The sequence below is a fragment of the Gadus macrocephalus genome, chromosome 17, assembly GCF_031168955.1.
Source record: "Gadus macrocephalus chromosome 17, ASM3116895v1".
NCBI lineage: Eukaryota > Metazoa > Chordata > Actinopteri > Gadiformes > Gadidae > Gadus > Gadus macrocephalus.
Genome location: NC_082398.1, coordinates 6670589 through 6698434, shown reverse-complemented (window position 1 = coordinate 6698434; position 27846 = coordinate 6670589). Strand labels below are relative to the sequence as shown.

Genomic DNA, 27846 nt, shown 5'->3' with positions numbered 1-27846 from the left:
GGATTCATCGGTTGAAGTTACTGATTTCATGCTACATCAAAGCCTTCTCATGCTATTACATTCAAAGATCAACTCTAGATAAAAGTAGGGAGGGAACTATAATACACCATGAACTTGGTTTGAGAGAAAAATACTTCATAACTTGATGTGCTTTAAGATAATGCTAAAACGTCTGAGACTCTAACAGCCATTCATTTGAAGCACATTTGCATTATGCAGCAAAACAATTGTGTAAAGTGTGTCGTCCTGTGAATCAAACGTGATGGCTTATTGCAATATGAATAATGGAGGCATTTTGTTTCTGTTAAACACTGCTACACAAATTATGTATTCTTCATTCAGAACCAACCACACACACACACACACACTTGATTCAACCCACCAGCTTTTCCACTGCGAGAAGGAAGATATTAGAAGACAATATTTAAGTGATTTTATTGAGCATCATTGTCATAGACTAGTATTTTGATTGTATAAAACACAATAAAAGTATCTCCTCTATCAATCAACATGCATGCATGGCAACATGCGCCAAGGCACCAAATGCTAAAATATAAAAAGAGGGAAGGAAAAGGAAAAAATCATTCGCTAGCTAGATATTTCCAATAGTAGTTATCACACAAATCAGTAGAACATTCATGTTTTAGCGTCGGGACTGGCGTCCTTTCTAGCTTATCAGTCGGAAGAACAAGCCTTTCCACACTCTGGAACTATGGAGGATTGTCAAGTAAAAAAAAAAAAAGAAGAGGGCTGAAACTGCACTTATGTAGTTGCATATCAACCTCGTTATGGTCACCCAGCAACCCCACCGGCCCGTGATGATTGCATGTTTCTAAGTGCGGTGGGGGGGGGTCAAACCGATTTGCATCTCGCCCACACAATTTGTGAGGTCACTAAATCATTGTCATGGAAACCGTCCACGTCGGGCCGTTTACGTGGTTTCAAAAACACACCCGTCGAGTGTAAACATTCAAGGCCGTCGCTCCGCCTCGTACCGCCCACCGGATTGGGAACGCTCCTTTGCTTTTCCCGTCAGCATCCGTCTCCTCCTCCCCCCCCCCGCTCCCCTCCCCTCCCCTCAGCTGTCCTCCCGTGGAGCAGTCGAGTCTCCCGTCTGACCCGGCGGGTCGTCACGGAGACGGCGGCTCCGGGCCCCGTCCAGGGCCCACTGCATGGCCCAGATGCTGAGCGGCCTCATGTAGGCCAGGGAGCGGTAGATGCCCTTCTCGCAGTAGGCCTCGGGCGTCTGGAAGGCCATGCCCAGCCGCTCCCACACCGTGCGGTAGCAGCCCTCTGCCGTGCGCAGGCCCTCCTGCAGCATGCCCTGGGGGTCCGAGGGGGGGGGGATAGAGACACAATCAGCCAACGATGAAACTTAATGCATTCATTTTCCCCTAACAAAACCCAAGGAACTCGGTGGAGGGTATAGTTCCCAGTACAAAGTTGTAATGGAGTAATACCCTGCCGTGGTGGATGTTTGATTTTAACGGTTGCCAAAGCCAACGGGGCGGGATAAGCAAGTAGTTATGGTGTTTGACTAAAGGTTCTTGGTTCGAGACCCCAACGTCTGCCTGTTGGCTTCCTTGAGGTAGAGTCTCTCTCTACCCCCACTCTATCTCCAGGTCACGTATCAAAATGGTCCACTGTGAGTCGGCTTTGGATGAACGCGTCGGTGAACGACTTGATAAGAATAGTAGTAGCGGAATAAAAAGGCACTACTTCAATAATGAGCAACGACGCCCCCCTTTGCTGAAGACCTCTCCAAGGGCAGCGCCCTCGCTCCTACCTCATGGATCATGGTGGCGGCCAGCCCGTACACCACTCCGATCCACACTTCGTCTGATTGGACGCTGGAGCGGTCGGGCACGCCCTCGGGACGCATGCCGTTGACCGCGCCCATCTGCCCGCCGGCGAAGCTCATCACGTTCAGGTCGAACACCGACTGGAGCGAGCTGAGGACCTTGTCTTTAGGGAAGGCCTGGAGAGGGGGGAGAGCACGGGCGAGTGGCGCAGTGTGGGTGATCGAAGGCTTCTACGAGGCCGTCTTGGACTGGGAATAACACAGCAACATTGCGCAATGTGACTGGTTGCCCCCACGTCTGATGGTATTTACTAAATGGCTTAGTACTAGACATTCTTGGAGTCTGGATAGACCCCTTTAGAAATGTTTTGAAATGGTGAAAAGACTGATACTTTGAATATCTAATATTAATGATATTTAAACTTGCCAGTATGTTTCACTGTTTGGACTGATGGACGACATTTAGTTGGGGGGCTGGCGCGCTACTCCACTGACCTGAAACTCTCCGTCTCCCAGTCCAGAAGCCCGCAGGAACCACTGGCCTGCGCACTGGTCCGACATGACGCTGTTGGACAAACTCCTCCCGCTGCTGTCGTAGTTGTAGTACTTGCCTGGAAACGTTGCAAAATATGTCATTTAATGAACAGTTTCACAAGGCCCAAAATAGCCTAAATTGTACTTTTTTTTTATTACGTCATGAAACTGACAGAACTGTTCATTAAGCCTAAACCAGTCTTCATAATGTAATATTCCCCCCAAAAAAAAAAAAAAAGAATCGTCATTGAATTAGATGAACCATTCTTTTTTCAATAAGCAATCGGCCTCATTTCATCTACACGGATGAGTCAGGACTCGTTCTCCACTCGCCGTTCCAGAGCAGCTTGTCGAAGGCAGCGCTGCCTCGCTGCAGGATGTCCTTGTAGAGGAGGTAGGCCGGCTCATCCTCCAGCAGCCGGGCCATCTTACTCATGACGCACGTCGAGGCCAGCCACAGCCCGCCGCAGTACGCGCTGAGGGACATGAGGCACACACCGACGGCATTTAGAGAACTAGACACATAAGTCGTCTACTGGACTGCTCAATGGGCGGCTGAAACTGGCTTTGAGGTTTTGGTTGGGGATACGTACACTTGAACTGAAAGTGGAAGTGGAGCTAAAGTGATGGGCCGGGATTCTAATTTTCTATGATTTGAGTCAAGTACTTTTGCAACTTTGCGTTTGCAATTATATGATATAAATATATAAATATGTATCGTTAAGTATTGCTTTTTTCCTCAAGAGTCCAGTACGATTAGGAATGTGCTCCATCTTTCATAGATACCCTTAAGAAATCAATGGAACACATCTATCTACAACCATACATACACTACTTAGAGACTTAGTCAACTTAGATTAGCATTATGATTCAGTAGGTGACCCAGAGCACTCGTAATGTCCTTAAAACACAGCGAGAGGCCTTCTTGGTGGACCAGTTTTGGAGTGCTCCTCTCCCCTGACCACCGCCTGTCCTTCTCACCTGGGTCCCGTCACGGTCCATGCGTCGTATGTCTGGTCGGCGTAGCCCGAGTTCTCGATCAGGCCGTCTCCGTCCAGGTCGAAGCGCAGCTCCGACTCCATCACTGCCTTCAGGAACCAATCAGAACCACAAGGATAAGATCGGGCTCAGGAATGTTGGACCCGATGTCCGATATTCTCATTTAATCGGTTGTCGGCAAAAGTTTTTTCGGCCTATATTTGCAAATTCACATTCGTTTTATGTTGCTTGGCAAGATCTCTGATTTAAGCTACTGTTTGCATCAAAGATATTGCAAAGTTATTTTAATTTAGTGCACATTTCGACCTCTAGACCTCAAAGTACATTCCCTTTGAAAAACGACTGAACTGTGAACTAGGGGCGTCTCCCACCTTGCAGATGGGCCACATGTCCCGTAGATACTCCTGGTCCTGGGTGACATGGAAGTCCCGGTAGACCTGCAGGACGAACTTGAGGTTGAGGTCCTTCCAGTTGGCCGTGTCGTGGATGAGGTAGGCGTTGACCCTCTGCCAGGGCTCGTCGTCTGGGTTCAGACAGGGACGACACAGCAGTTAACCATTGATCAGCTAAGGGATTATTGCCTTTTTCCTATCATTGTTTGAGCCTCTCTCCTATTCACTGTTGTCTTTGTAGCCACCGGATGACCTGATCACCTCTAACCCAATGGCCAAACCACCATGACTCACAGAGGAGGAAAGTGTGGATTCCTTTTGAAGAACTGTTTACATTTTGACACCAAAAATCGCTAACTTTAATTATTTCATCGTACCAGATATACAGCAGCCAGCTGCAGCGAAAGGCACGTGCTTACTTCCTGCACATCATTATTCACATACCAGATACACAGAACCCGGCAATTGCATCTAGTGTATTTGCTAACTTCCTTAATAGAACCATAGGCTCCAATCATCATTAAATCACTTCTAGTTACTACTGCTTACTTCCACAAGCGGCAATAAGGTAATGATAGCTATGTGACTATCGATGTCCTATTGCATTCCGAAGGACCTACTAGCTTTTGAGTGTCATTACTTTCCAATGTTTGGTTCAATTAAGTCAAAGAACATTACAACTGGTTCCCATAAAAACAGAAGAAAAACATGAACTTGTTCCAATAGCTCAACAAGCCTCATCCCCGCTCCCTAGCGGCGATGCTACCTTGTGAACAATAACATGACTGAGTGAAAGAGTTAAACCCAGGCCGTGACTCCCTACCTGGGTCTCCGATATCGTGGGGCACCACGTTTTTGGCCTTCACCGCAGAACACTGTCCACTCATGAGGTGAAGCCTTTCAGTCGGGTCCTGCTGGATCACACTGCCAGCTTAGAAGCAGAAGCAAAGAAACAACCACTGTTTGTTAACCCACAAGTGTTCAGTCCGACACCAATAACACAATAGCCCCCGAGCTACTCTCTGCGGCTGGGTTATATCGTTTATTGTACTATGTCTACAACCCCAGCGATGGCTGCGACGGGGGCAGTGCCTCCTACGCCTACGATTTCAGCATCATTAGGAGGAGGTCAAAGGGCGAGTAGCGTGGGCCGTCTCACCAGACAGAGCCCTCCTTGGGGCAATATATGTCAATGGGAAATGTCAAGGATATCACAAGACTTTATTTGTTTTGACACAACACTTTTGGTTTATGCCTGGTGCTAGACAGCGTCTCCAGAGCCAAGAATGATATCGGATATCGAGTAGTAGTTGTAGTTGTCAATGTTTACTTACGGGTAGTAAAGCACTTAGCACATTGTGTAAAGTTAAGAGACCCGAGATTTCTGCTGATTTGTATAACATATTCTTTTTATTTGTAAATGTTAATGATGTCACTGAAACAAAAACTGTTAGAAAATCTTAAGTGCATTCCCTAGGGAAATTTCAATCTTCCCGAATCCCAATGTGTGTTTGAGGTGGTGTTGGATTGCATGCTTTTGGCGCTTTAGGCGATATCCGATACATGCTGTAGCCAATAGTCCAAACCTCATGTTAAGTCAAGGTGTGAAGGTTGTGGGAGGGACACAGGACACCGAATCTGCACCGGGTGCACATTTTGTAGTTTTCCACGACAACCCATAAACAGTGTCACGAGCGACCCCTGCATTTGACCTCCGATGACACCGCTGCATAAAGGGTCCACTGCGCTTGACCTCGACCAATAGGGGAGCAGCGATGTGGCACTCACCGATGTCATACTGCAGGCTCAGGGCGAGCTTCGGCCACAGCATGACGAGTGCAAAGGAGGCGTAGAAGTGCACATCGTACGTGTTGTACATCCTGTACTCCTGGCCTGGGGGACGGGAGAGACAGAGAGGGCTCTTAGCCGACAGGGACCACAAACAGCAGGAAAGCAGAGCATTTTCACAGTGGAAAAATAAATCAATCATAACAAAATCGCTCATTGACTTATTGCCGTTCAAATACCGTGCAAAAGTGTTCAATATTATTCGATAAGAAAGAATGAATCATACTGTATGTAGGATAATAAAAGAAGAGGACTCTATGATGTGGACTTATAGACGACAGATAGGAAAGTACTCTTTTGCGACTGCTTCTCATGCGCTTGTGTGTATATATATGTCTGTTAAAACTTATATTGTATTTTAAGCACAGACATACAGAGTATTTCACCCAAACATTTCATTGCACATCCTGTATGAGTAGATGACAAATAAAAACCTTGAATCTAGAATCTTAAAAAATATCGTAATAAATAAAAAATGTCGTTCCACGCGTACCTTCAAGGTAGGCGAAGCGCCCGTACTCCTTGATGGCCGCCGGCTGGGCGGGCAGCCCCCCGTCCTCGCTGCGCAGCCCCCCGCTGACGTCGCTGTCCTCGGGCAGCTCCGTCCACACCGTGCCGCCGTCCGCCACGAAGTACAGCTCGTTGAACAGCGCCGACTTGTACCAGGAGGGCAGCGCGCTGAGACACGGGAGGGAGGGGAAAACCATAGTTATGTTACTAGGACTCCGGTTCTGTTTCATGTAGGCAACGCCGTCGAGGCTTCGCCTTATTGGCTTGGCCCGTTCGCGACCAGAACAACGACATTAATTTGGAAGGAAAGAGTCCAGAGCAGGGCTTGAAGCTAAGGGTAGGGCTGTGCGATTAATCAGATCTTTAGGTCAAACGATATCCAAACTAATGTAACCAAGTATATTTTTTTTAACATATATTGTTTATAGAAATTACAAAAATTAACAGCTGAGAGAAATGCTGAATAAATGCATCAGGTTTTCAAACTCAAAAATAATCACAATCAAATAAAATACTCAATTTCAATATTGACCAAAATAATCATGATTAGCACTTTTTCAGCAGCCCTAGCTCAGAGTAGGGAAGGGCATTTGAAGGCATAACAATATTCGAATATTCTCAAAAAAAGATTGAGTAACCGTGTAACCGAACTACAAAAAAAGAAAAGAAAAGTGTAGAGCACTCATAATGTAGCCTAGTATTCCAAGTATTAAATGGCATTAGAATACATGTTTAATGAACAATATGTAATTAATATAGCTAATGAATAATATCGAATTAACTTTAGGCATAAATAAAAAAAAATCTGCTACAGCTAAAGGCGAATACCGACGTCATTTCGAATAATCGAATATTCAAATAACCGTGCCCATTGCTAGCTCAGAGGTGTCGCGCTAAGGGGGTGATTGGCCCAGGTGTCTCTCGTGATGTCAATTAAGGACACTGGCACGCCCTACTGACCAGTAATTAACCTTAATGAGCTACACCTGTTTCACCTGCTACATCTCCAAAGCCTGTTGGCCCGGGGATGGGGGCTCAGGCTCAATCAATTTGTGTGATCCACTTACTAAGAGGGTTAGGGTGACTTCGATTAGCGTAATTAGACAACGCATTTTCACCACCTCCCCTTCCCTTCCTTCTTTTAACTGTTCATTTTCATTTTCTAGCCAACGATTTTTATTCTTTTCCATCTTTTTAATTATATATGTTATTGAATGATTTTATTCTGTGTTCACTCTGTTAGGCAACTTTTAGTGTTTAGAAAACCGCTATATAATCTGAATGTATTATTATTTGGTCATGGTGAATTCAATTAGTGGGATTATACGACCGATTGAGGGGTTTGTTTCATGAGTGTGGCTCTCTAACCAATAAGATTGCTGCAAATTTAATGAGCGTAATTGTGTAACCAGTTTGGTCAGGGTGAACTCGATTAACGTGTTTCTCTAACCAATAGGGTTAGGGCCAGTGTTGCCAGATTGGGCCAGATATCCCTCCCAACCTGGCAACCCTGGCTGCAGCGTGCCACAGCCAGGGTTGCCAGATTGGGCCAGATTTCCCACCCAATCTGTGCAACACTGGTTACGGCGGGTTCATCAAACAGGACTCTTTGACCAATCAGTGGTACCTGTCCTGCAGTATGGGCCTCTGCCACTCCTCTATGGTCTCCTCCCAGCGGGGGTAGTGGAGGAGTGCGTGATGGGCCAGCGAGGGCGCCGCGTTCCCCTTTGTCCCGAAGAAACGCGTGTATCTCCTGGGAGGGAACAGCAAACACATCCACACACGTGTTCAAATAGTACTCCTGGGGACGTCGTGAAAGTTTTTGCATGATGATGTCGTCGCCCCAGAGGATGTGATTTTTTTCCCTGTGACTGAACTCAAACAAAGTATTTCGGACGCGGGACAATTTATGGAGGCCAGAGTTGAGATCGTTCTTTGCAGGGTGGAAAACAAACAAACAGATTGTTCGCTGCAGCTCTGCCAGTTCCCTTGACAGAACAGCTGTTCTTTATCTGCAGTTTGTGTGTACTTCGGGAATACGGTCAAAGGGTCAAACGATGAGTCTGGGAAAGAAAAGGTTGCTCGCATCTAAACAATTTTCAAGTAAACATTCCTCAAAGCGATCTTGTGCCTCAATGGAGGACGGAGAAGGAGAAGTAGGGAGGCAACTGTCCCTTCTCGCTCATCTGGCTGCTGATTGGACCAAAATGTTGTGCACAAGCTGTGATCGTAGACTTTGCGTTCCTCTCAATTGGTCGGAAGTATTTTCTACCGTCGCCAAAACATCCTGCAATTGTCCGGAGACGTACTCGCTAAATAAACAAATTAAAAACCTGGGTGTGCGGTGGTTGCGCGTTTGCGTGTCATCTGTGAACTCGACTTGTTTTTGTATGCTTGGTCTGGTGATTGTTTAACCGGTCTCACACAATGAGAACGACCTTAGGAGTTAAGCGGTCCTGCGTTAAAAAAAAGAAAGAAAGATAACGGGACAAGGAACTAAGGAAAAACCAAGCAACCATTCACCAATCCGCAGCCAGCAGAGGTGCTACAGAGCCATGGGAAGAACCTAATTCTCACACAGCCCCCCAAGACTCGTGCAAAGCAAACAGCGCTAACACAGCCTGATCTGATGAGCACGCACACACTGTCAACAATGTATGGCGCCACACACACACCCTACAGAACAAACAGATGTGTAATGGATGGGGTGAAGACAGAGTATTCAAATCCAATACATTTGTCTGTTGGCAGGAAATCACAACATTACAGTTCTCCTTGGGATAAATGAATAGAAATTGTGAAAAAATGACTTTTTTGTGAATGAAGCATTTCATTTTGTGTTCTTCTGACAGTGGAGAACCTAATAGTCATTCAGAATTTCTATTTTCCTTTCAACCCCAAAACCAGTCACGGAACATCTGCAAATGACGTTGCTCTCGGAAGACACTTCTAGACACTTCCATCTAATGGAGATTTGAAACTAAAATAAATACTGTAAGGGCAGAATGTAAATGTTTCACTGTTCCTCACTAGAGTCACCCAAAATCGGTCTGCATATTTTCCTTCTACAAGACGCCTACAAGAGAACGATTGTCTTGGTGAAATGTCATGCAGAGAGCAGACATTAAACAGCGGTCACCAGACCCATTTATCGCAGAATCTAATTCAACGCATTTATCATTCCCAGAAGCGTTCCCGGGCGGCAGTACCTGTCATGCCGTCTCTCCCCGGAGCCGAAGGTGATGGTGGGCATGTCCCAGGAGAGGCTCATCTCCAGACCCCCGCGCCCCCGCGCCCCCACGGAGCAGCTCACCGCCAGGGCCGCTGCCACCTCCTCCCCCTTCTGGACGGGGGGGCTGGGGCCTACGGGAGGAGGAGGAGGAGGAGGAGGAAGAGGAGGAATGTGAGCGGTGTCATCATTGGCGGCTGGATCATTAGTTTTGTTTAGGTTTAACAATCCCGTTGCCTGGTGAACTATATGGAGGCCAATGGTGTTCTACACCTGGCTGGAAACCACAGGAGGTATTCAACCGTTAAAATATTCGAACTAAATGCTAAATATGTTGAGTATATTTATTGCCTTCTGTTGCTACAAATCAGGGTACCTGATACGTCACTCTGTGGATTATTTTAAATCTAAGCCAATAGATTTTAGTCCATATTCCTGAGCAATGACGATCAGAGTGTGGAATGATGTGTGACGCTGTCTGATTGTGTACATTGGGGACATAACCAGTCCCCCCCCCCCCGCCCCCCCGGATAGTCAAAATGCATGCATTCTAATCTAATCTAAATTCGCCATTAGTCATTGAGAGGACTGTGCTGTGTCTGAAATCGTGCACTTGCGTAAGTGCACTTACATTGAGTGCACTTCATTATCCCTACAGTACACTTACTTATTGGCGCAGTGCTCTCATTTCTACAGTGCACTGGCAAAACACACCCTTCGCGCACCTACCGGAAATGAGTTTGCAGTTTGACGGTTCTTCTTCTGTGGTATTTTTTTTCTGCTTGATCATTTCCATAATTCGCCCATCATTTTAATAGCTATCAATTTCAATTACCATCAATCAATTTCTATCGATTTTATCTGTATTTATTTTAGCGCTGTAAAGTACTAATCAACTCAAACTGTAAATATTTAGATTTTTTTTTTTTTTTTTTTCCTTCAACTGTTACAATGTCCTCCGTTTTCAGATTTGAAATTCCCGCCCCCTCCGCTACGTAGACAAGATGGCGGCCGTTGAGGGTGGAGAGTGTCCATCGGCCCACACTCAAGTTTTAGATTGTTTTGAGTGCGCCACCGAGGTACTTCCAGTGCACTGCGTTTTGGCACACTCTCCGTTTTTTGCGCAAAGCGCACTCAAAAAAGTAAGCGCAAGTACAGAAGTGCGCAATTTCAGACACAGCACTGGAGTCTCCGGGGAAGTCACTGAGCCGCCTACCGGTCGGAGAGTCCAGCCGTCCGTCTGTGATGAGGTCACTCCACAGGCCGCTGCAGGTGCCCTTGGGGCTGAAGGCCGTTTGGTGGCTGACCTGCCTGTCAGGCTAGAGGGAACAGGGTTCGTTACAGACGCATGCGACGCTCTGAGCCGCAAACGCGTCGTCATGAACACGCATCGACGTGGCTGAACGCAAAAAAAAGCGAACCAAACACAACACACCATCGCTGTCTTGATAGTAAAACATTTCATACCGACAGAGCAAGTCACGACAAAACTTTAGCTTTCGTCTGCATCTGAAACCAGGCAGAGTTGAGCTGTTTCAAAACGTTGTCCACGGGGGAGAGGGAGAGAATATACACGTGTATACAGAACGAGTGCGAAGTCTACGCTCACAGCAGCAGACTTACGGTCAAGGTGACCATTATGTTGTACCAACCAGGTGCGAGTGTGATTAGCCATTTTGAATGGCACTCCCACCTGGTGGCATAACATGTCCCCTTTAACCACAGCTCTCCCCCACTCCCCTTTGTCGTGAACCGCCCCCCACCCTACCATGTGGCGAGCCGCGATGCAGAGTGTGTAGGGATTGACAGGGGTGCAGTGGTGCAGCAGCACGCCCGACACGGCCTGCCCGTCCTTCTCCAGGTGGAAGGGCTCGTTCCAGTGGCCCCCGCGCTTGTCGTCCTTGTGGCCCGAGCCGTTGACCATGGTCAGCATGATGGCCACGTCCAGGTCGTAGTCATTGTGGTTCTCCACGTCCCAGGCGAACACCGCCACGGGGAGACTGGAGTCCTGAGAGAGACATCGGTTGAGTTTCGGGGAACGTGCTGGTCTGTTTATCGGGGATCAACGGGGGTGCGGTTGCGATGCATCCACGCACATACGCTATGGTTGTGAACCACTTGATCCTGAGCAGGGCTCCAGGGAGCTGAAGGCTATCGCGTAACTCACAATGGAGCTACACATCAGACACTAGAAACTCCCCGGGCAATGGTGCAATCTGCATTTGTTCAACTTGTGTGGTTTTTGTGTTTGTGGGAAAAATTCTAGAGAATCACACTGGACAGAACACACACACACACACACACACACACACACACACACACACACACACACACACACACACACACACACACACACACACACACACACACACACACACACACACACACACACACACACACACACACGGTATCCTCAACCATCTCCTCGGGTTACAAGTGAAGAGCGTATCAAATATTCAAGGCGATCTTCAACTGGGGGACCGATGCAACTTCAAACAACCGAACCCTGAATCCAACATCAACACGAGTCGTCCTCCTCTCCACCACCACCGTCACCACAACAACCCCCACCATCAACACAACGACAACCACCAGCACCATAACAACAACCACCGATAATATAAAACACAAGCCACGATCCTCCCCCCCCCCCCCCCCCCCCCCCGGGTTACCTGGTAGTCGTGGGGCAGGATGGGCGACACCTGTCGGCAGGTGAGCGTGACGTTCTGGCCGGGCAGGTGGTACACGGTCCAGGCGCGGGGGTACAGGGCGTGGTAGAAGGCGTACTCGCCGCAGTAGCCCCAGTTCCAGCCCTGGAGGGTGGGGGGGTGCTCCACCGAGAGCACCTGCTGGTACACCGTCTGGCCCCCTCGCCGCAGGCACACCGTGAACTGAGGGAGGAGGGGAGGATTTTAGTATTTACATATTCTGTATATGTGTATCTAAAATAAGATCTGTATTAGGCCTGTGCGATTAATTGAATTTGTCACGATTTCGATTTTTTTTGCGTCAAACGTTCTCCAAACTAATATAAATCAAGTTGAAACGATTATTATGATTTTTTTTAAAGTTTATTTATTTTATTAATTAAATGTTTGATAGAAATTGCGAGGCTGAATAAATAATTGTACATTATTTTCACATTTTGTGATTTCGTTTGAGAGTTCTCAGTTACTAATTGTTTTTTGGAGAGAAATGCTGAATAAATTCATAATTCTTTCCAACTCAAAAATAATCGTGATAAGGATTTTTCCATAACCGGGCAGCCCTACTCTGTATGACGTGTAACCGTGTTATACATTTTTATTCGCCCTACATTTAAACAGGTTAGTCCCATTGAGGTTCGAGGAATCTGTTTTCAACATTGACCTATATTCAATCAGCTTCAAAAAGGTTTGAGGAAGAAAATAAAACCTGAATCTCTGCGTTGGCGTGTTCCGATTTGTTTTATAGATCCTTATCTTTCAGCGCACGTCCGATGTGCAAATGTATACACAGCCTTGTGTGAACGTGAAGGGGAGATAGTCTCCCTTGGTAGAAATAAGTCCCATCACACACCATTAAACTGTTTATTTATTTTGGAGGTGCCTGGACAAGCAACATAACCAATGAAAAAGACCCTTTAGGAGACTTCAATAGAACCTATAGGTTTACATCGCAGGTACCTATAATGATATTCTACACTCCCAATGGAGTCTTCTCACTCAGCTCCACTGGGGGTGAGAGCTGCAATTTGAAGTCACATGAGACGAGTGGCTAGGCAACGCGATAGGGGTGATAACGGTGGACATAAACAGCTTCACCCAGCCAGGGACCCAGGTACAGCCATGCTATGGAGGACGAACGCAACACACGATCCCTGCAGGATATTCCAATGAGGAACAGCACTTTGAACTTCGCTGATGACTGACTTCAGCCGATGCCTTCGTGGTTATCCTGCCTGGCTGTCATAGGATGCCACTTATCAAAGTTACCTGGACTATGAACAATGATAAACCTGTGTTTTAACACAATTATACACAAAAGGCTACGTGTAGCATATTGACATACTATTTGGTCATGGGCGGGAAGCCATGGGATGTTAAGACATTCCAGAGACAAACCGGTTTAGTCCAAGTTAACTTGATAACCCCCTTTTGGCTGTTTGTTTTGCTTGAGAAATAACAAAACAATAGTGTATCAGTGACCCCGATATACACACCTGGTTGGCAATCACAGTAGTGTAATGATACATCCCGGGGTTGAGTTGCCAACGACAGAACTCCCCCCTCCAACCTCTGGTGATGGTGCCTCCCCCAATGCCTCCAAGGGGAGCGCCTGTGGAATAACACCGGGAAATACCAAAAGACAAATGTAAACAGGGGTGGGGGGGTGTTGACATAAGAAGGACAAGCTCAGAAACAATTCAATGTTATTCTCAGTGAAAGGTGTTAACCCACCATATATCTGCCGCAAGGGTAGGGGGCCGAACATGTCAATGAACGGCGCTTTCTTTTCTATCTGGGTCTTTCTGTACCACCATTTTAGATACCTGTGCAAACACAGAGCATACAAACCATGCATTAGGGATCAGAATCAAAGGGGGGTTTTAGTGAGCCGTAAATTCGAGAACAAAAAAGGCAAATTAATAGAAAGATCCAAAGAAATGGAAATTCTGTGTAAATGCAGACGACTGATATTAAGCAGCACGTTCACAGTGCAATAGTGTGAGAGTGAGAGTGTGAGGGTGAGGGTGAGGGTGAGGGTGCGTGGTCAGGCAGACGTGCAGTCAAAGACGGCGTGTGTGTCTTCTTGTTCGTGTGGGTTCTAGTGTCGACCACCATACCATGCAGGTGGTGTGAATTATTTATTAAAACGTGCGTGTGCTCTGTGGGCCAGGTGCACAGTCCCAGGGGAGGACAATGAGCAGCATTCACAGAGCAAAGGCACCAAGCCTTGTTTGTCCGCAGCCGTATTGTTAAGATCGACATAAACCTCAAATGCCGGTTAGGATAGTTGGTGTGAAAACAGGAGTGTATCCACATTTAAACAGTGGAGTTCATGCAAACTCCACACAGAATAAAATGATTTCTTTCAGGCTTGGTAGCCAAGTACTGCACTGCCATGCATAGGATAGGGGCCGTTTCAAGCGGGTCAGTTTCCCCTTTCCGAAAAGTAGGTTCAATAACAAACAACCAGGGAATCTCAGTACGAGAACTAGTGACACGCACTGGCAACACACACACTCGTTTTTCAGTCAAAGATGGAAGCCTCATTTCCAGCTTTGTTTGTACAAAGCTGTACAAATATCAGTATTCCTGATTGTACAAATATTGTTAGAATCACTTACTTTAGCTTCAAGGTAAATATTAGAAAATATTTCCATGTACTTGTATATTGGTATGTACATTCTGTTGCATATTTTATCTTTATTTCACATATTCTATCTTCCACATATCCTACATTCAGTGTACATTTTGTTGTCATATGCATATTCCCTCCACCTCAAATCTATTCCTGCTTTCCCGATGTCTACATTGTTTCTGTGTGAAGGAACAACGCCTTCCAAAAGGAAAGCCTCAAGGCCAATGACTCGGGGTTATAGAGTTGATGAAACGGGTTTGAGGTTGGGGGGGGGGGGGGGGGGGAGCCATTGTGCTCCTCACCCCTCATCTGCATTTGAACCAATGAGAACAAAATCTTGAACCAAACCCATTCCCAAAATAGTCCCTACCAGCCAATCCAGTATTCCAGTTCACCAAAAACAAAAGACACTTGAATTTTAACATACAGTACGCCACTGCTTGTACAGTACAGATTTGGATGACGTGAAGGCACATACTTCATAAACCTAACATACAACCGGTCCGACTTATAGTCGTTATGCAAGGGATAACGTACAGCAAGCTGGTCATTAGGCCTAAAAAAAAAAGAATCACCCTAGTGCCACTGCCATTTGTTCCGCTGTGAATCGTATCTGGTGTAACCGAGATGATGGTGAAATCGGATAGTAAAAAACAAATGATCAGTGCTTGTGTGTGGTCCTCTGTCTTATGACATTGGCAGAATGACATCCGTGCCGATTCAGAGGGTGGTTGCTGTAGATTCCTTTCAGAAACCAGTCTCAATAATGACTACTGTAAGTAAACGTCAGCGATCTTCCCATTCAAATTCATGGCTCACCGCAGCTCATGCTAACCCTTTTGCATGTTCGACGCTGCATATACGTTAGCCTCGGTCGGGTTCAGAGGTTCGTACAAGATCAGGTGGGTGAAAGGGTTGGAGAATTATTAACATAAGCATCATGGGAAGGGAAGAAATACATTCAGTTGTGAACTTCCTCATCGACCACAGCCCTACAAATTCATTCAACTAACCACTCCTCCTGTGTGCATAGTATACCGCCAGATGGCTGCAAGTTAAACTGTGCTGGACATTGATTAACGTTTACAGGATAGCAAGAAGCACTCCTCCTAAAGTGTCAATAGAAGCCACTCCATTCAGCCCCTGATGACAGAACGAATCATGCGATTGTCTACGGCTGCAACCAATTGGCTAATTGCTCACAGTGAATGCCTGAGGGATTGAGCATCTGGGAAAAGGACTTTTAACTTAATTTCTCCCAACATAACTGAAAATTCTCCATAACCGAAAATACCCAACCCTTAATAAGAACCAGTTCAGCTGTTAAAGATCTGTGGTGGGATGTGAACAACTGTGTGGGTGTGGGGGTTATGAGGCGATGGGTGATTGCCTTATTTCATAGATACAGCGGCATGGCAACCTGACCTACTATGTATGAGGTGCGGTTACTTTAAAAACCATGAAGGGTTGTGAAACTAAATAGGCCCTGCAAACCAACAACAACCTAGGCTAGAACCACATACATCTCATTAATGTAAGCCAAGCAAAACGATGAGCTAATTGTTGACTTGTCCCTTCTTGGTAGGCAAGCTCTCCGCAGGCCGTCCAATGAAGTGTGCATGAACAACGACTCTTACCGAAGTCCAAGGCCGATGTGCTCCAGAACGTTGGACAGGGAGACGTCTTTGGCTTGGAAAGGCTTCCTCTTCTCCTTGAACTCATGCGCCAGACAGATCCTCCAGCCCTCATTGGGTACACCGATTCCAGTGTCCTTGGCCACATACTTGCTCATGAGCTCTGCAGTGGATCTCTCACCCCACTCCGTACTGGCCATTTTTGCTGGAGAATCCCAGTTAAAATGATGCAGGAATATCTGTGTTTCCTTGAAAAATTGATGATATCAGTGGTCGAAAGGGTTCTTATGAAAGTGGTTACCATCTGTGAGAAAATAATAGGTCTGTCACAACTTGGTAACGGAATAATATCAGGTTGTCCACTGATCAATCAAGACAAACTGGTTTTCTGAAATTGAGGCGGGTGAACTGGGTAAGCCAAGTATGTGGTCGTTCTCTCCTCATTCGTACAACGATTCAGTCACAGGTTCATAACAGACTATGGAGAGGCCTGTTGACATCGATTGGATCAAATGTTTATGGCTCCAAAATTGTATTGTACGCAATGGAGGCTGGGCAGGAAAATATAGCTGTAGCCCACAGCTGGAAAAAAGACAGCACACTGTATGAAAAAATTATATGGACCCAAGTTATCCAGGAAACCTGCAATGGACAAGGACAAAGATTAATTCAATGTTATCCATTTGAAATAGCTGTTCTTACAGTGGCACATTTTAAGACACATACTGAAAGGCTCATTGTGTTTTTGTCATGTAATGTTATTTTTAAGCTCTCGAAATCCTACTACAATGGCAACATCATCTCAGTTATGCATCATCATAATGTAACATAGTTAAGCTACAGTAAGCGGGGTGCTAAAAACACTGTTTTTTTTTCACCAAAGCCTTTGGAAGGAACTTACATCTATATACAAACAGCTAGCATCAACGCGGTGAACTATGAACACATGCCGTCTGGTAGATTGGTCCGGACATTATTAATGTGTTATTAACCGCAGTCGACATTAAGTTCCTGTTTCCCTTGCTAGCAGCGTTCAATATGTAAATGCACTACGGAAGGTTCTATGAGCTAGAATTCGGGATAAACCAATTCACAAAGAATAAGGGGGATTTGGTCTTCACTGCTGGTTTATTGTCTATCTAAATGTGACGACCGTTTTCCCCAGTTGTAATATACACAACTGAATTTGTAATCAGCTGTGCAAAATCTGGGAGCCAGAATAACTATCATGTATTTACATGTACTTTGGTTAAGTGATTGTCTCTTCCTTTTAGTTCAAATAGTATCTTCCAGCCTACGTCACAGGTGCCACGGAGCTGTGTGGATGGCCGACCATAGAAAATACATGTATTACATGTATTGAAATACAACTGCTCAATATCGTTTTATTTGATTGTGGAATTCTTTCTAGTTTTGTGTTATATTGGTATCATTATTTTTTGCAAGGCATTATGTCATGTCCTTACGGTACTTAGCTTTTGTCTTTTCACCAATGGTTAACTCTGGTCGTCCCACAGTGAGAACTCCGGACAGACGTTTGTTTATGCTATCCACTCTCACATGCTAACGGTGTATTGTACATTCGTTTTAATGTTTTCTCCACAATAATGCACGGTTCTCATCCTTCTTGAGGAGTACACACCTACGTTTTACGTTTACACGGAGGAAACTGTTGTTGAAATACATTCGTATTTTCTGCGAAGGTATGTTTTCTTTACCTTTTATCAAAACAGTGGCCAGCTGATCGAAGCAACAAAGTTAAAGACATTTCCATTACTCCATTATATTTAACTTGTCTGGCTGAATAAATGGCCTTCATTTCCTACTCACGTAGTCACGGACTCCATCATTAATATAGTTTGACTGCCTATTTCTTTCTTTATTTTGGGTTTTGACGATTTGACTACTGGTAATGGTTTATTAACATCCATACAGATGATAGAAGTGGTGGCCTCCATGGCCCGGGGCCCTGTGCTCCTGGCCGGGGAGGTGATGGAGTGTCTCATCACGTTCACCAACCCAATGTCCCACCTTTCGACGTCTGCTACAAGGTGAATCTAAACTTAAGTCGTGGACGTAACGATTTGTGTATTCGTCAGTTATTATGGTCCCTTGAAAAGTCCCTATAACAGCTCGTTATAGACAGGTAAACAATGTATTGCTGTTTCTTACAGTGAGATGCTTGCGTGGGCCAGTGCCCAGATCCATTGCCAGTTTCACGCCAGTGAAAACAGAGTGGCCCTGCCGGTTCAGGGCAACAAACAGGATGTGCAGGCTGGGAGCGACACTGTCCTCATCCCGAGTCGAGGTGAGATGAACGAACGGAGTGATTGAGTGAGAAGGTGTAACGGTACAGATCACGGACAAGATACCATTGGGGAGAAGAAGTGTAGGTCACAATATGCAACATAACAGTCAGGTTTTATTCGGTTTCAGTTATAATCCTGTTTTAACATCATAATACTTAATGTTCTGTGTCTTTGTGTCCGTTAGGCCCAATCAGATTACATTTCCAAGCTCTGATTCACAAAGCCATAAAGTTGGCCCAGCCAATGTAATACCCTTGTGTTGGAGATTAATGACCTCTAAATATTGACCTTTGCTCGTCTAATAGCTTGATAATAAAAGATTGGCCACAAATGTCATGCAACTCGGGCCAACATTATTCATTGTGACTTGGCTTGGCATTAAACAGTGGAGCAGCAATGGTAATTAGATACAAACTTAATAAATCTTTAAAAAAAAATTGCCAACTTCACAATGTCACACTTGCACTATCTTCAATACAGTTCAAACCATTACTGACCTGTTGGAAATATCTATGTTCCCCAGGAGAGCGAGGCCAGTGCATGCTGGACACTCCCCCAAAGATACTGTTCTGTGACCTCCGTCTGGACCCCGGGGAGAGCAAGACATGTGAGATGTACTTGGAATTTGCATGCATGGAACACAGAAGGGAGAGATTCTGAGATTACGTAATTGTCTGTTGTATTATATAAGTGTTAACTGGAGTGTAGAGCTGGAGCAATGCTAGTACAGCATCACATTTCCATGTTTGTTTGAATGCTGATCGATCAGATTTAAGTCTATGTAATGCTACTGTACCGTTAATCGCTGCATTAATAGACTATTAGAATCAAGCCCCTTCCACACATGTAATCTTACCCTGCACTGTTCCTGAACATTTCCTGCATGGGGTCATGTGAATGTGAACAGGGATTGATATGCGTGGTCAACTGCATCGTCAATTTTCATGCTCAAGACCTAGTAACATTTCCAGGTCACTGCCGGTACAGGTGTGCTGTGAATGAAAGCAGTCACAATGCCGGTACAGGCAAATAAATGGCTCTTTAATGTAGAGCGAGAGTACCAATCACAAGTCTCCACTGAGGACGTATATGAAATCGGCAAGTGTTTATTTCAACGTACCAATCCTTATCGGGGGAGCCAATAGTAATTTCAGCTTCTTATGTTTGCAAACTAGCTCCTTTTTTTCTGGACCGCGTTTCCAAATAAGGGAGTTCCTCTCATTCCGAGAGTGAGACAATCATTCGAGCCGATCATTTTGGGTGAACTGATAACAATATCAATACAGCTCCTTTTGTTTTTTGCAATCAAGCTCCTTTTACAAAAAAATCCTTGAAATGGGACAGATTCCGAAATAAGGGAGCTCCTCTCAGTGTTGCATTACTGCCCTCTGCTGGACTGTCTCTGGGACCATATTCCGGCATCACTTTGCCATGGTTGAACGGGCGGCAGACGGAAATGTTCCTGAACGAAGCTACATGTGTGGATAGCGTCCATCACTCGCGATGCCTGCAATGTTATCCCAGTCATTTACCGGGAACGATGTGGGAAAGGGGCTTAAGACTGCATGTGGCACGAAACCTCTGTCCTAACCAAGTGCCCAGATTGGCCTCTCTGCAGACGACTCATTCTGTACATTCATCTTCCCCTCTCTCCGCCAGACGCCTACAGTGAGATGGTGCCCGTGGACGGCCCCCCGAGTTTCCGCGGCCAGGCGGTGAAGTACGTCTACAAGCTCACCATCGGATGCCAGAGGGTCAACTCCCCCATCAAACTGCTGCGGGTTCCCTTCAGAGTGCTGGTGCTGCAGGGTGAGGGGCCGGCGACCTACCGGGTCACTCGCTGATGCTTTGATTCTAACCCCCTTCCTTCCCTTCCAACCCAGTTCATAAGACCCCACTTATGGGGGCAGGATGGTTCATTGGTTTCTTTTACTCTAAAAGGTTCTGGGTTCAAACCTCAGTTCACCTGTGGGCTCCCTTGAGCAAGATGCCTCTTTACCACCTATAAATTAAATAATCCTTGTAAATAGTTCTGGATCATGTTTGAATCATTCATCAATATGAAATAAATTACTACATTACTTTCCTATTTAAGTGTTCATCAGAATGAGGTCATTTCAAAACATCTCGTCTCCTCTCATCCACAGGCTTGCCAGAGCCTCCCTTCCCCCAGGACGAGGAGGTGTCCCCCTCCAACCCCTTCCTGGAGGAGGAGGAGGCCAGCCGCCGGGACGTCCGGCACCTGGAGAGAGCCCTGGACACGCTGATGGTCAACACCTCCCGCCGCTGTCCCAGTGAGTCTCCCCCCCCCCCCCCCCCCCCCCCCTGCTGTCATGCACAGCGACAGAGCTTAAAGCTGCACTGTGTAGCAGCCTCTGGTGGTTGGTGGTGTTGTCACTACAGACATAGTTATGTATTGCTCTATGTGAAGACACCATATATTGCATCAGTTGCTTACTATTGGAACCAAGGCAACTGAATTCTGCTTCTTGCAGCCGGGTATCATATTTTTTTGGAACATTAACTTTTTTAAACCATAAAATACGTGTTATGAAATGTTATGAAATGGAAACTGGATTTTATTCCCTCTTAAACAATGTTGGTCTGTGGAATATCTGAGAATCGGATATAGAAAAGGGGATTCCTACTGGGAAAAAGTTTCATAGTACAGGTTTACTGTGGTGTTTTTTTTAGATTTCAAGCTGCACTAATTGACATGTCTTGGTAGTCCTTGTTTGCCGTCAAATACAGGATCACTCTGACCTCAGACAGAGTTTAATGTGACCTTTCCCCTGCTCACCCCAGGCATGTTCAACATCACCAACATGCGGGGCAAAGTGGCCAAGTTCTGCATTTTCAAGATTGCCTACAGACTCGGAGAGGAAATCATCGGGACTTTCAACTTTTCAGAGGGAGACATCCCCTGCTTACAGGTGTGTGTGTGTGTGTGTGTGTGTGTGTGTGTGTGTGTGTGTGTGTGTGTGTGTGTGTGTGTGTGTGTGTGTGTGTGTGTGTGTGTGTGTGTGTGTGTGTGTGTGTGTGTGTGTGTGTGTGTGTTGGAAGAATTATGTGGTCATTTTTCACACTTTTTTTTTTTCAGTTTTCTGTATCCAGTACTGTTTACTGCATTGTTAGTACTCTGTATTGGGCCCCAAGTACTCCACTCAGTACATTGTATACTGCAGCCTAAGTGCTGTACTGCATGGAGGCATAGACACATGTATAATGTATTGTGTATATCTCAGGAATGGTTTCTTGGTTTTCTCAATACGGTGCATTGCATCGTCACTACGGTCTGTTGCTGTATAGGCCTGCAGACACTGTTGTCCAAAGCGAGTTCAAAATGTGCCTGATCTCATTGAGTTTATGTAGGTAGGGGTTAAGGGGTTATGGGCATCTTGCTCAAAGGGATACCTAGAGGTTGACCACAAGAACTTCTTAACCAGAGCCAGCCTCAACACTCCACCATCCAAGTTTTCTTTTTCTTACCCCTTTTTGAAAGTGTAAAGCAAGTTTCTATTCCTTTTTGTTTTTCATTGCTTATAAATATTACTTAATTGTAACTGTCCACTTGTTTCATCAGTTAATTGAATTTCTATTATTGCTTATCTTTTTCTTTTTCTTTACTAATATTTTTTCAATCCAATCCCTTCCCCCGCCGCCTCAGTACTCGGTGAGCCTGCAGAGCGAGGAGGAGATCCAGCAGCCGTACCAGCGGCGGCCGGGCCAGGCGGTCAGCGTGACGGGCCACGGCCGCCACGTGGAGCCCTGCCTCCACACGGCCTCCAGCCACTTCTCCCTCCCCGTGCCGCTCAACATCACGCCGGGCTTCAGCACCGACATCGGTACGCCGCTCTCAGAACCAGGCGTCGTCGTTGTGGTTTTTGTTGTTGTGGCTGTGAAAGGTGACATTTTGTACCACCAGGGGTGAGTGTGATTAGATCAGTGTACCAGCCTACCCAGTGGACCGTAGCAAACGTTGCTCAAAAAAAAGCCATAGAGCATCCGGTCAATATTCAAAATAAAACACAATACTCAGCTCATGTAGCCTATCACAATTTCACATCAACATTACATCACGACGGGTGGCACCAGGTCAGCAGACAATCAATCAAAGGGTCTCAGAGGGTCGGCAACATGGACGACGAGAGACAATAAAAAAAAATAAGGACAATATCAGAAAGGACAAAGCCTGGCATTTAATTGCAGTAGTTTCGGGAGTGGATGGTGAGTACATTAGGTTTAGGATTATCGCGTGATCTCGTGTGAATACGGCTGGCTCGAAAGACAGCGCTACGCTGCAGTTACGCGCCCGGTGGGGATCGACGCAGGGTAGAGGACGGAGCCGTTCCGCGGCGAGTACGTCCCCGGTGGAAATCAGCCGTGAACCTTTAAATGTATAAGTGCAGTTCAACCAAGTGCTCCTACGTTGTACCTGATGTTTCCCTGTGTACTTTAACTTCCACAGTTACCCTGAGGTGGCGCCTGCACTTTGAGTTTGTCACCGCCCGAGAGCCCATGGAACCGCCCACTATCACTCAGAACCAATCGGAGGTGACAGTCTGGACGGGGGCGGAGAACGTCGACGTGGACACTTTCAGTTGGGACCTGCCAATCAAAGTGCTGCCCACCAACCCGGCCTTGGCCTCGTACATGTCCCAGTTTACAGGGACCAACTGCATCAACATCTGATGATTTGCTGTGTTCCTATTGGTCAAGGACTTGAGAGGGTGTGCTCTACGAACGGGAAGGGTCAAGTTGTGAACTTATGCAGAGGCTCACTTTTATGCGTTCGTGTGATCTGAACCGAACTGTGTGCTAACAAGTATATCTTTTTTTCATAAAATAAGCTAAGCATTCCGGGAAGAAATGCAAATGTTTGATATTGTATATGCAGAATGGTGAATAGACTTTATATGTATGCAACATCATGCAACATTTTTTTTTTCCTCTTTGTTTTGAGTATTTTGACCTGTGATTTCCATGCAAGTCCTTTAAACCTGATCTTCCTTTTCGGAGATGGAGAGAAATTATCTAAATCGCAGCTTTCACTGTTGTTATTTGACATTCTCTTCATGTTCTGTTGTTTGCCTGTACTGTTTGAAGCACATTAACAATATGTCATGGCTTTTTTTTTTTAATCTTATGCAATGATTTCCACTGTTAAATAGGCCAGGCTTTATTTCCCAATGGCTGTACAAACAGTGGCTGAAATAAAACTGTGTGGTTTGGAGGAATTTGTAGAATTGTTTCTTCACACACAAAACAGTATTTCAGTTGTAAAGCACTTTATTTTGAGATTAATTGAATTGTAGCACATCAAATACAACATAAACTGTTCTATATATTAAGTGGTTTATCTTACGTAAACATGCTGGTATTTACACTAGAGCATAGTTGATTTTGATAGATTGTAAATTTAATTGTTATAGTTAAGCATAGTGGACTTTAAAAATCGACAGAATAAAAAGTGCCACTCAATTTCTTGAGTAAAGATTTACTTCGTTTTTACCACTCCTTAAACAGTATCACACATACACCCTAAACAGCATTTTATAATAAAGGTGTATAGCAACAAGTTTGTGAAAAGATCTAGCATCATAATGTAGCAAACTTTTGGACATTTTAAGGTGCACTGCACATAACTTTGCCCATAAGCCATCTATAACAAAAACAAAAAAAAATCACTTGAGCAGCATTTGGTTCAACATAATTCCCTTATCATTAATGATTTGAAGTTAAGCTAAGACATAGCTAATCTGTAATAACCGAATCCTCATTTCGGGTTACATTTTAACTTTAAGACTAGTATAGTAATAATATATTTTTAAACACTCTTAATGTGAAAAGGTTCCAGACCATGCAGAATACATCATTGAGAAACTTTGACCGTAGAAGTGTCCATCTCGTGGAGACACAGGGCTGTGCCGGCTCGCTACTCCCCCAGCTTTAGGGCCCCATGGCTGGGGTCCAGCAGGTGGTTCTCCCCGGGGATGCAGGGCAGACGGGGGTCGGCCGCCTGCACCAGGGACACTTTGCACGTAACCGCTTCCACGCGCACCTCACATCCCGCGGGGAAGTCCACTGGCCGGTGTACCCTGAGGTGGAGGAGCAGGGTCGGATCCATGGGTGGAAGAAAGATCATGAAGGAGAGGGAGACAGAAAGAGAGACGGACGGATGGATAGATATTGAGAAAAGAGATTGATGGACAGAGGAAAGCGATAGCAAGCCAGAAAGACAGACAGGCAGACAGAAAGATAGATATAGAGAGAGATGGATAGACAGAGGAAAGCCATGGTCAGACAGACAGACCGATAGACAGATAGATAGATAGATAACAAGAAACAGGTGGATTGACAGAGGAAAGCGATAGACAGACAGAAAGACAGATAGACCGATTGACCAACAAATAGATAAAGAGAGAGATGGACAGAGAGAGGAAAGTGATAAATAGACAGGCAGACAAATATATGGATACGTAGATAGATAGATGGGACAAGCAGATCTGTAGAGGAAACCAGGCAGGTTGAACATGCGTACACACACACATACACACACACACACACACACACACACAGAGTTGATGCACACGCACACAGACAGTCAGCATCCACCCGGGGTCAACCTACGTCTCACAGCAGCCCACACCCATAGGGTGGAGGCAGGTGCACTGCATGCAGGCGTTGTCCATCCAGGTCTCCCCCATGGTGTAGTTCCTCCCCTCAAAGCCACACTGCGCTGTGAGGGAAGAAGACGAGGGGTGAAGAGGGGCACCTAAACCGCTCAACATTCAGTCTTTCAAAGTTTGTCGAAGGTTGCAAAAATATTGTACCTGGCCATGCCGCCTCAGATGGGAATAATCTCCTTACCACTTGTAATCAGGACCGACCTTCGGCAATTTTCAGATCATACAATAGACTACTCTATAGACTACATACGTATCACACAGCCACATGTTGAGACCGTCATGATTCCTCTCACCTCTTGAGTCAAAGTGACACTCCATCGGGGCGGCCTGGCTGCCCCCGGCGACCAGCATCAACAGGGCGGTGAGAGCGGCGTAGGCGATGAGGTTTGCTCCGTTGGATCCCATGTCTGTGGCTCTAGCTCTTCCTTCAGGTCTGCTCTGGGTCTCAGGTCCCGGGTTCAGGTTCTGGTTGTCTCAATGGCCCCAGAAGCACTGCATTTATACCTTCCCTCAAGCCTGTGCCGCCGTATTATGTGCGTGCGTGTGTGTTTGTGTGTGTGTGTAAATGGGGGAGGGGGGGCGTGGTCTGTCACAGCATATGGCGTGGAAAGTGGGGGGGGGGGGGTGGGAGGTTTGGGTTCTGGGGTGCCATAGGGAAGAGGCAGGGGTGATGTTGCTGGGTTGGGGGGGGCTGTCTTGGCACAAGTTCCTTTTGGCGTTGTGGAGAGGAGCGTGCGTTGCGCTTCAGCGGGCATGAACCCCCTGAAAGTGAGAGAAACAGTGACACATACGGGCTGTGACTAAGCAGAGGTGAGGGGGCTGAGGGGGTGGGAGGGGGGGGGGGGGAGAGAGAGAAGGGGTTTAGGTCCAAGGAAAGAAGGAGGAAAGAAGATGAAGAGAAAGAGAGAGAGTGGAATGGTTGAATGTGATTCATTCAGCTTCCTCCAGCAGGCTTTGTGTTTGATCCACTGTTCTTGAGCCTTTCTTAATGTACGTGTGTACAACACACTTCGACGCATCACCATGAATGAGAGGTCCACGGGCGTTCTCTCAACAGTGTTAACGGGTAGAATTAAACTGATTTATGTGGGGCTCTTCAATATTCATAACTTTGTTATTGTGAATAATAGCATTTAAAAAAATATGGTCACTAATAGTCCTAAGGAACCCTCATGCCCTAAACAAACACCCACACACCTGCGCACACCAACACACACACACACACACACACACACACAAACACACACCTGCACATACACACATACCCACACACATACACACGCACACACACACACACACACACACACACACACACACACACACACACACACACACACACACACACACACACACACACACACAAACACACACACACACAAATATGTGGGCACAAACATCTACGCACCTGCATGTTTACAGTGGCTTAAAATTGCCTTGGACCTTACAAAGAGATACACTCACACACACACACGCACACACAGACACACACACAGGGTTAGCATTAACCCGGGCCACAGCCCCCCCGCAATCAGCTAGATGTAAAGAAACAAGGAACAGGTGATAAGGAGGTCGGGTCAGTCGTGGTACAGTCATATGTCCCGGGTCTGGACAAAACATGAGCTCATCTTTCTCCCCTCTAAACTTTTCCTTGTCGCAGTCCGGGGTTCGAAGATCTGATCTTAGGGAAAAAGCGTATCAGGCGTCACCGATGGAGACTCATGAGCCTTGCAAAAAGGGCAAAAAAATGAGTTTTATAGGCTTGTACTGAAAGGTGTGCCACTACAGTAGTACGCAAGCAAACATCCCCCAAGGGAGAGCGTGTTGCGTCTATTTTTGCATGACTCACAGTTGACTCCCTAAGATAAATCAATGCTACGGATGACAGCTCTGATTCCTTTCAAACCTCTTGTAAAAAGCGACAAACCGTGTCCAAACCCTTGCCAATACGTGTATATATAGGCCTGTATACTGATGGGAACAATGTCGTTTGTTGATCCAGATGAACAACTCAGGCCCTCTCACTCCCTGTTTGATACTTTGACTCGCCGCGTGAACTTTGGAGATTACATCAAAGACACATGATCTCTGGATGACCAATTCAAACATTCTTCAGCCTGTTCGTCTTCCATTGCGATGGTGGCTGGGAGGCCCCAATGGGTCCTATATAATCACCCCGAGGGCGGCTTGACCCCGGAGCTCTGAGGAGGTGAGGACCAGGGCGGGGCGCCCCCCAAACAGAAAAGGATGGAGCTTTTTCCCTGTGATACGCCTTCTGCGTTTCATGGATGTGCACTTGATTGGGATCCGGTGGGTGATTTAATTGTGGAGAGAATTTGAGTCACCGAAGTAATGGAAGTAACGCCATCACCCCTTTTCGGGAAGGTAGTTAAATAGATAGTTAAATTCAAGGTTCAGAGTGGTGTGGACTGGAGGCGATTTCTAAATGATAATTTTAAACTGCTCGGTTACTTCTATGCATTCCCCCTGAAGTCTCAGAACAGAAAGGCAAATACTCCTATTTTTTTTTGTGGCAATATATATTTAATATTGTTGAATTA

At 46.0% G+C, this 27846-nt stretch overlaps 3 protein-coding genes across 3 annotated transcripts; 1 reads left to right on the top strand and 2 right to left on the bottom strand.

Moving 5' to 3' along the window:
• Positions 1 to 418: 418 nt before the first annotated feature.
• gba2 (glucosidase, beta (bile acid) 2) lies at positions 419 to 17343 on the bottom strand. The gene is made up of 18 exons (XM_060076585.1): positions 17192 to 17343; positions 16294 to 16932; positions 13753 to 13844; positions 13515 to 13630; positions 11986 to 12204; positions 11082 to 11321; positions 10530 to 10632; positions 9294 to 9447; positions 7712 to 7837; positions 6068 to 6252; positions 5515 to 5619; positions 4550 to 4657; positions 3706 to 3857; positions 3317 to 3423; positions 2669 to 2811; positions 2297 to 2412; positions 1787 to 1978; positions 419 to 1324 (listed from the first exon to the last, which is right to left on the bottom strand). The coding sequence occupies exons 2-18, from the start codon at positions 16488 to 16490 to the stop codon at positions 1079 to 1081; spliced, it is 2601 nt and encodes an 866-aa protein (XP_059932568.1). The 5' UTR covers positions 16491 to 16932; positions 17192 to 17343; the 3' UTR covers positions 419 to 1078.
• Positions 17344 to 17584: 241 nt separating this feature from the next.
• rgp1 (GP1 homolog, RAB6A GEF complex partner 1) lies at positions 17585 to 23836 on the top strand. Its single transcript, XM_060076586.1, has 9 exons — positions 17585 to 17993; positions 18226 to 18341; positions 18465 to 18598; positions 19123 to 19206; positions 20259 to 20408; positions 20747 to 20893; positions 21405 to 21532; positions 22267 to 22444; positions 23068 to 23836. The coding sequence occupies exons 2-9, from the start codon at positions 18226 to 18228 to the stop codon at positions 23289 to 23291; spliced, it is 1161 nt and encodes a 386-aa protein (XP_059932569.1). The 5' UTR covers positions 17585 to 17993; the 3' UTR covers positions 23292 to 23836.
• A 244-nt stretch (positions 23837 to 24080) lies between these two features.
• On the bottom strand, positions 24081 to 25826 carry msmp1 (microseminoprotein, prostate associated 1). The gene is made up of 3 exons (XM_060076587.1): positions 25582 to 25826; positions 25230 to 25338; positions 24081 to 24697 (listed from the first exon to the last, which is right to left on the bottom strand). The coding sequence occupies exons 1-3, from the start codon at positions 25691 to 25693 to the stop codon at positions 24535 to 24537; spliced, it is 384 nt and encodes a 127-aa protein (XP_059932570.1). The 5' UTR covers positions 25694 to 25826; the 3' UTR covers positions 24081 to 24534.
• Positions 25827 to 27846: the final 2020 nt, after the last annotated feature.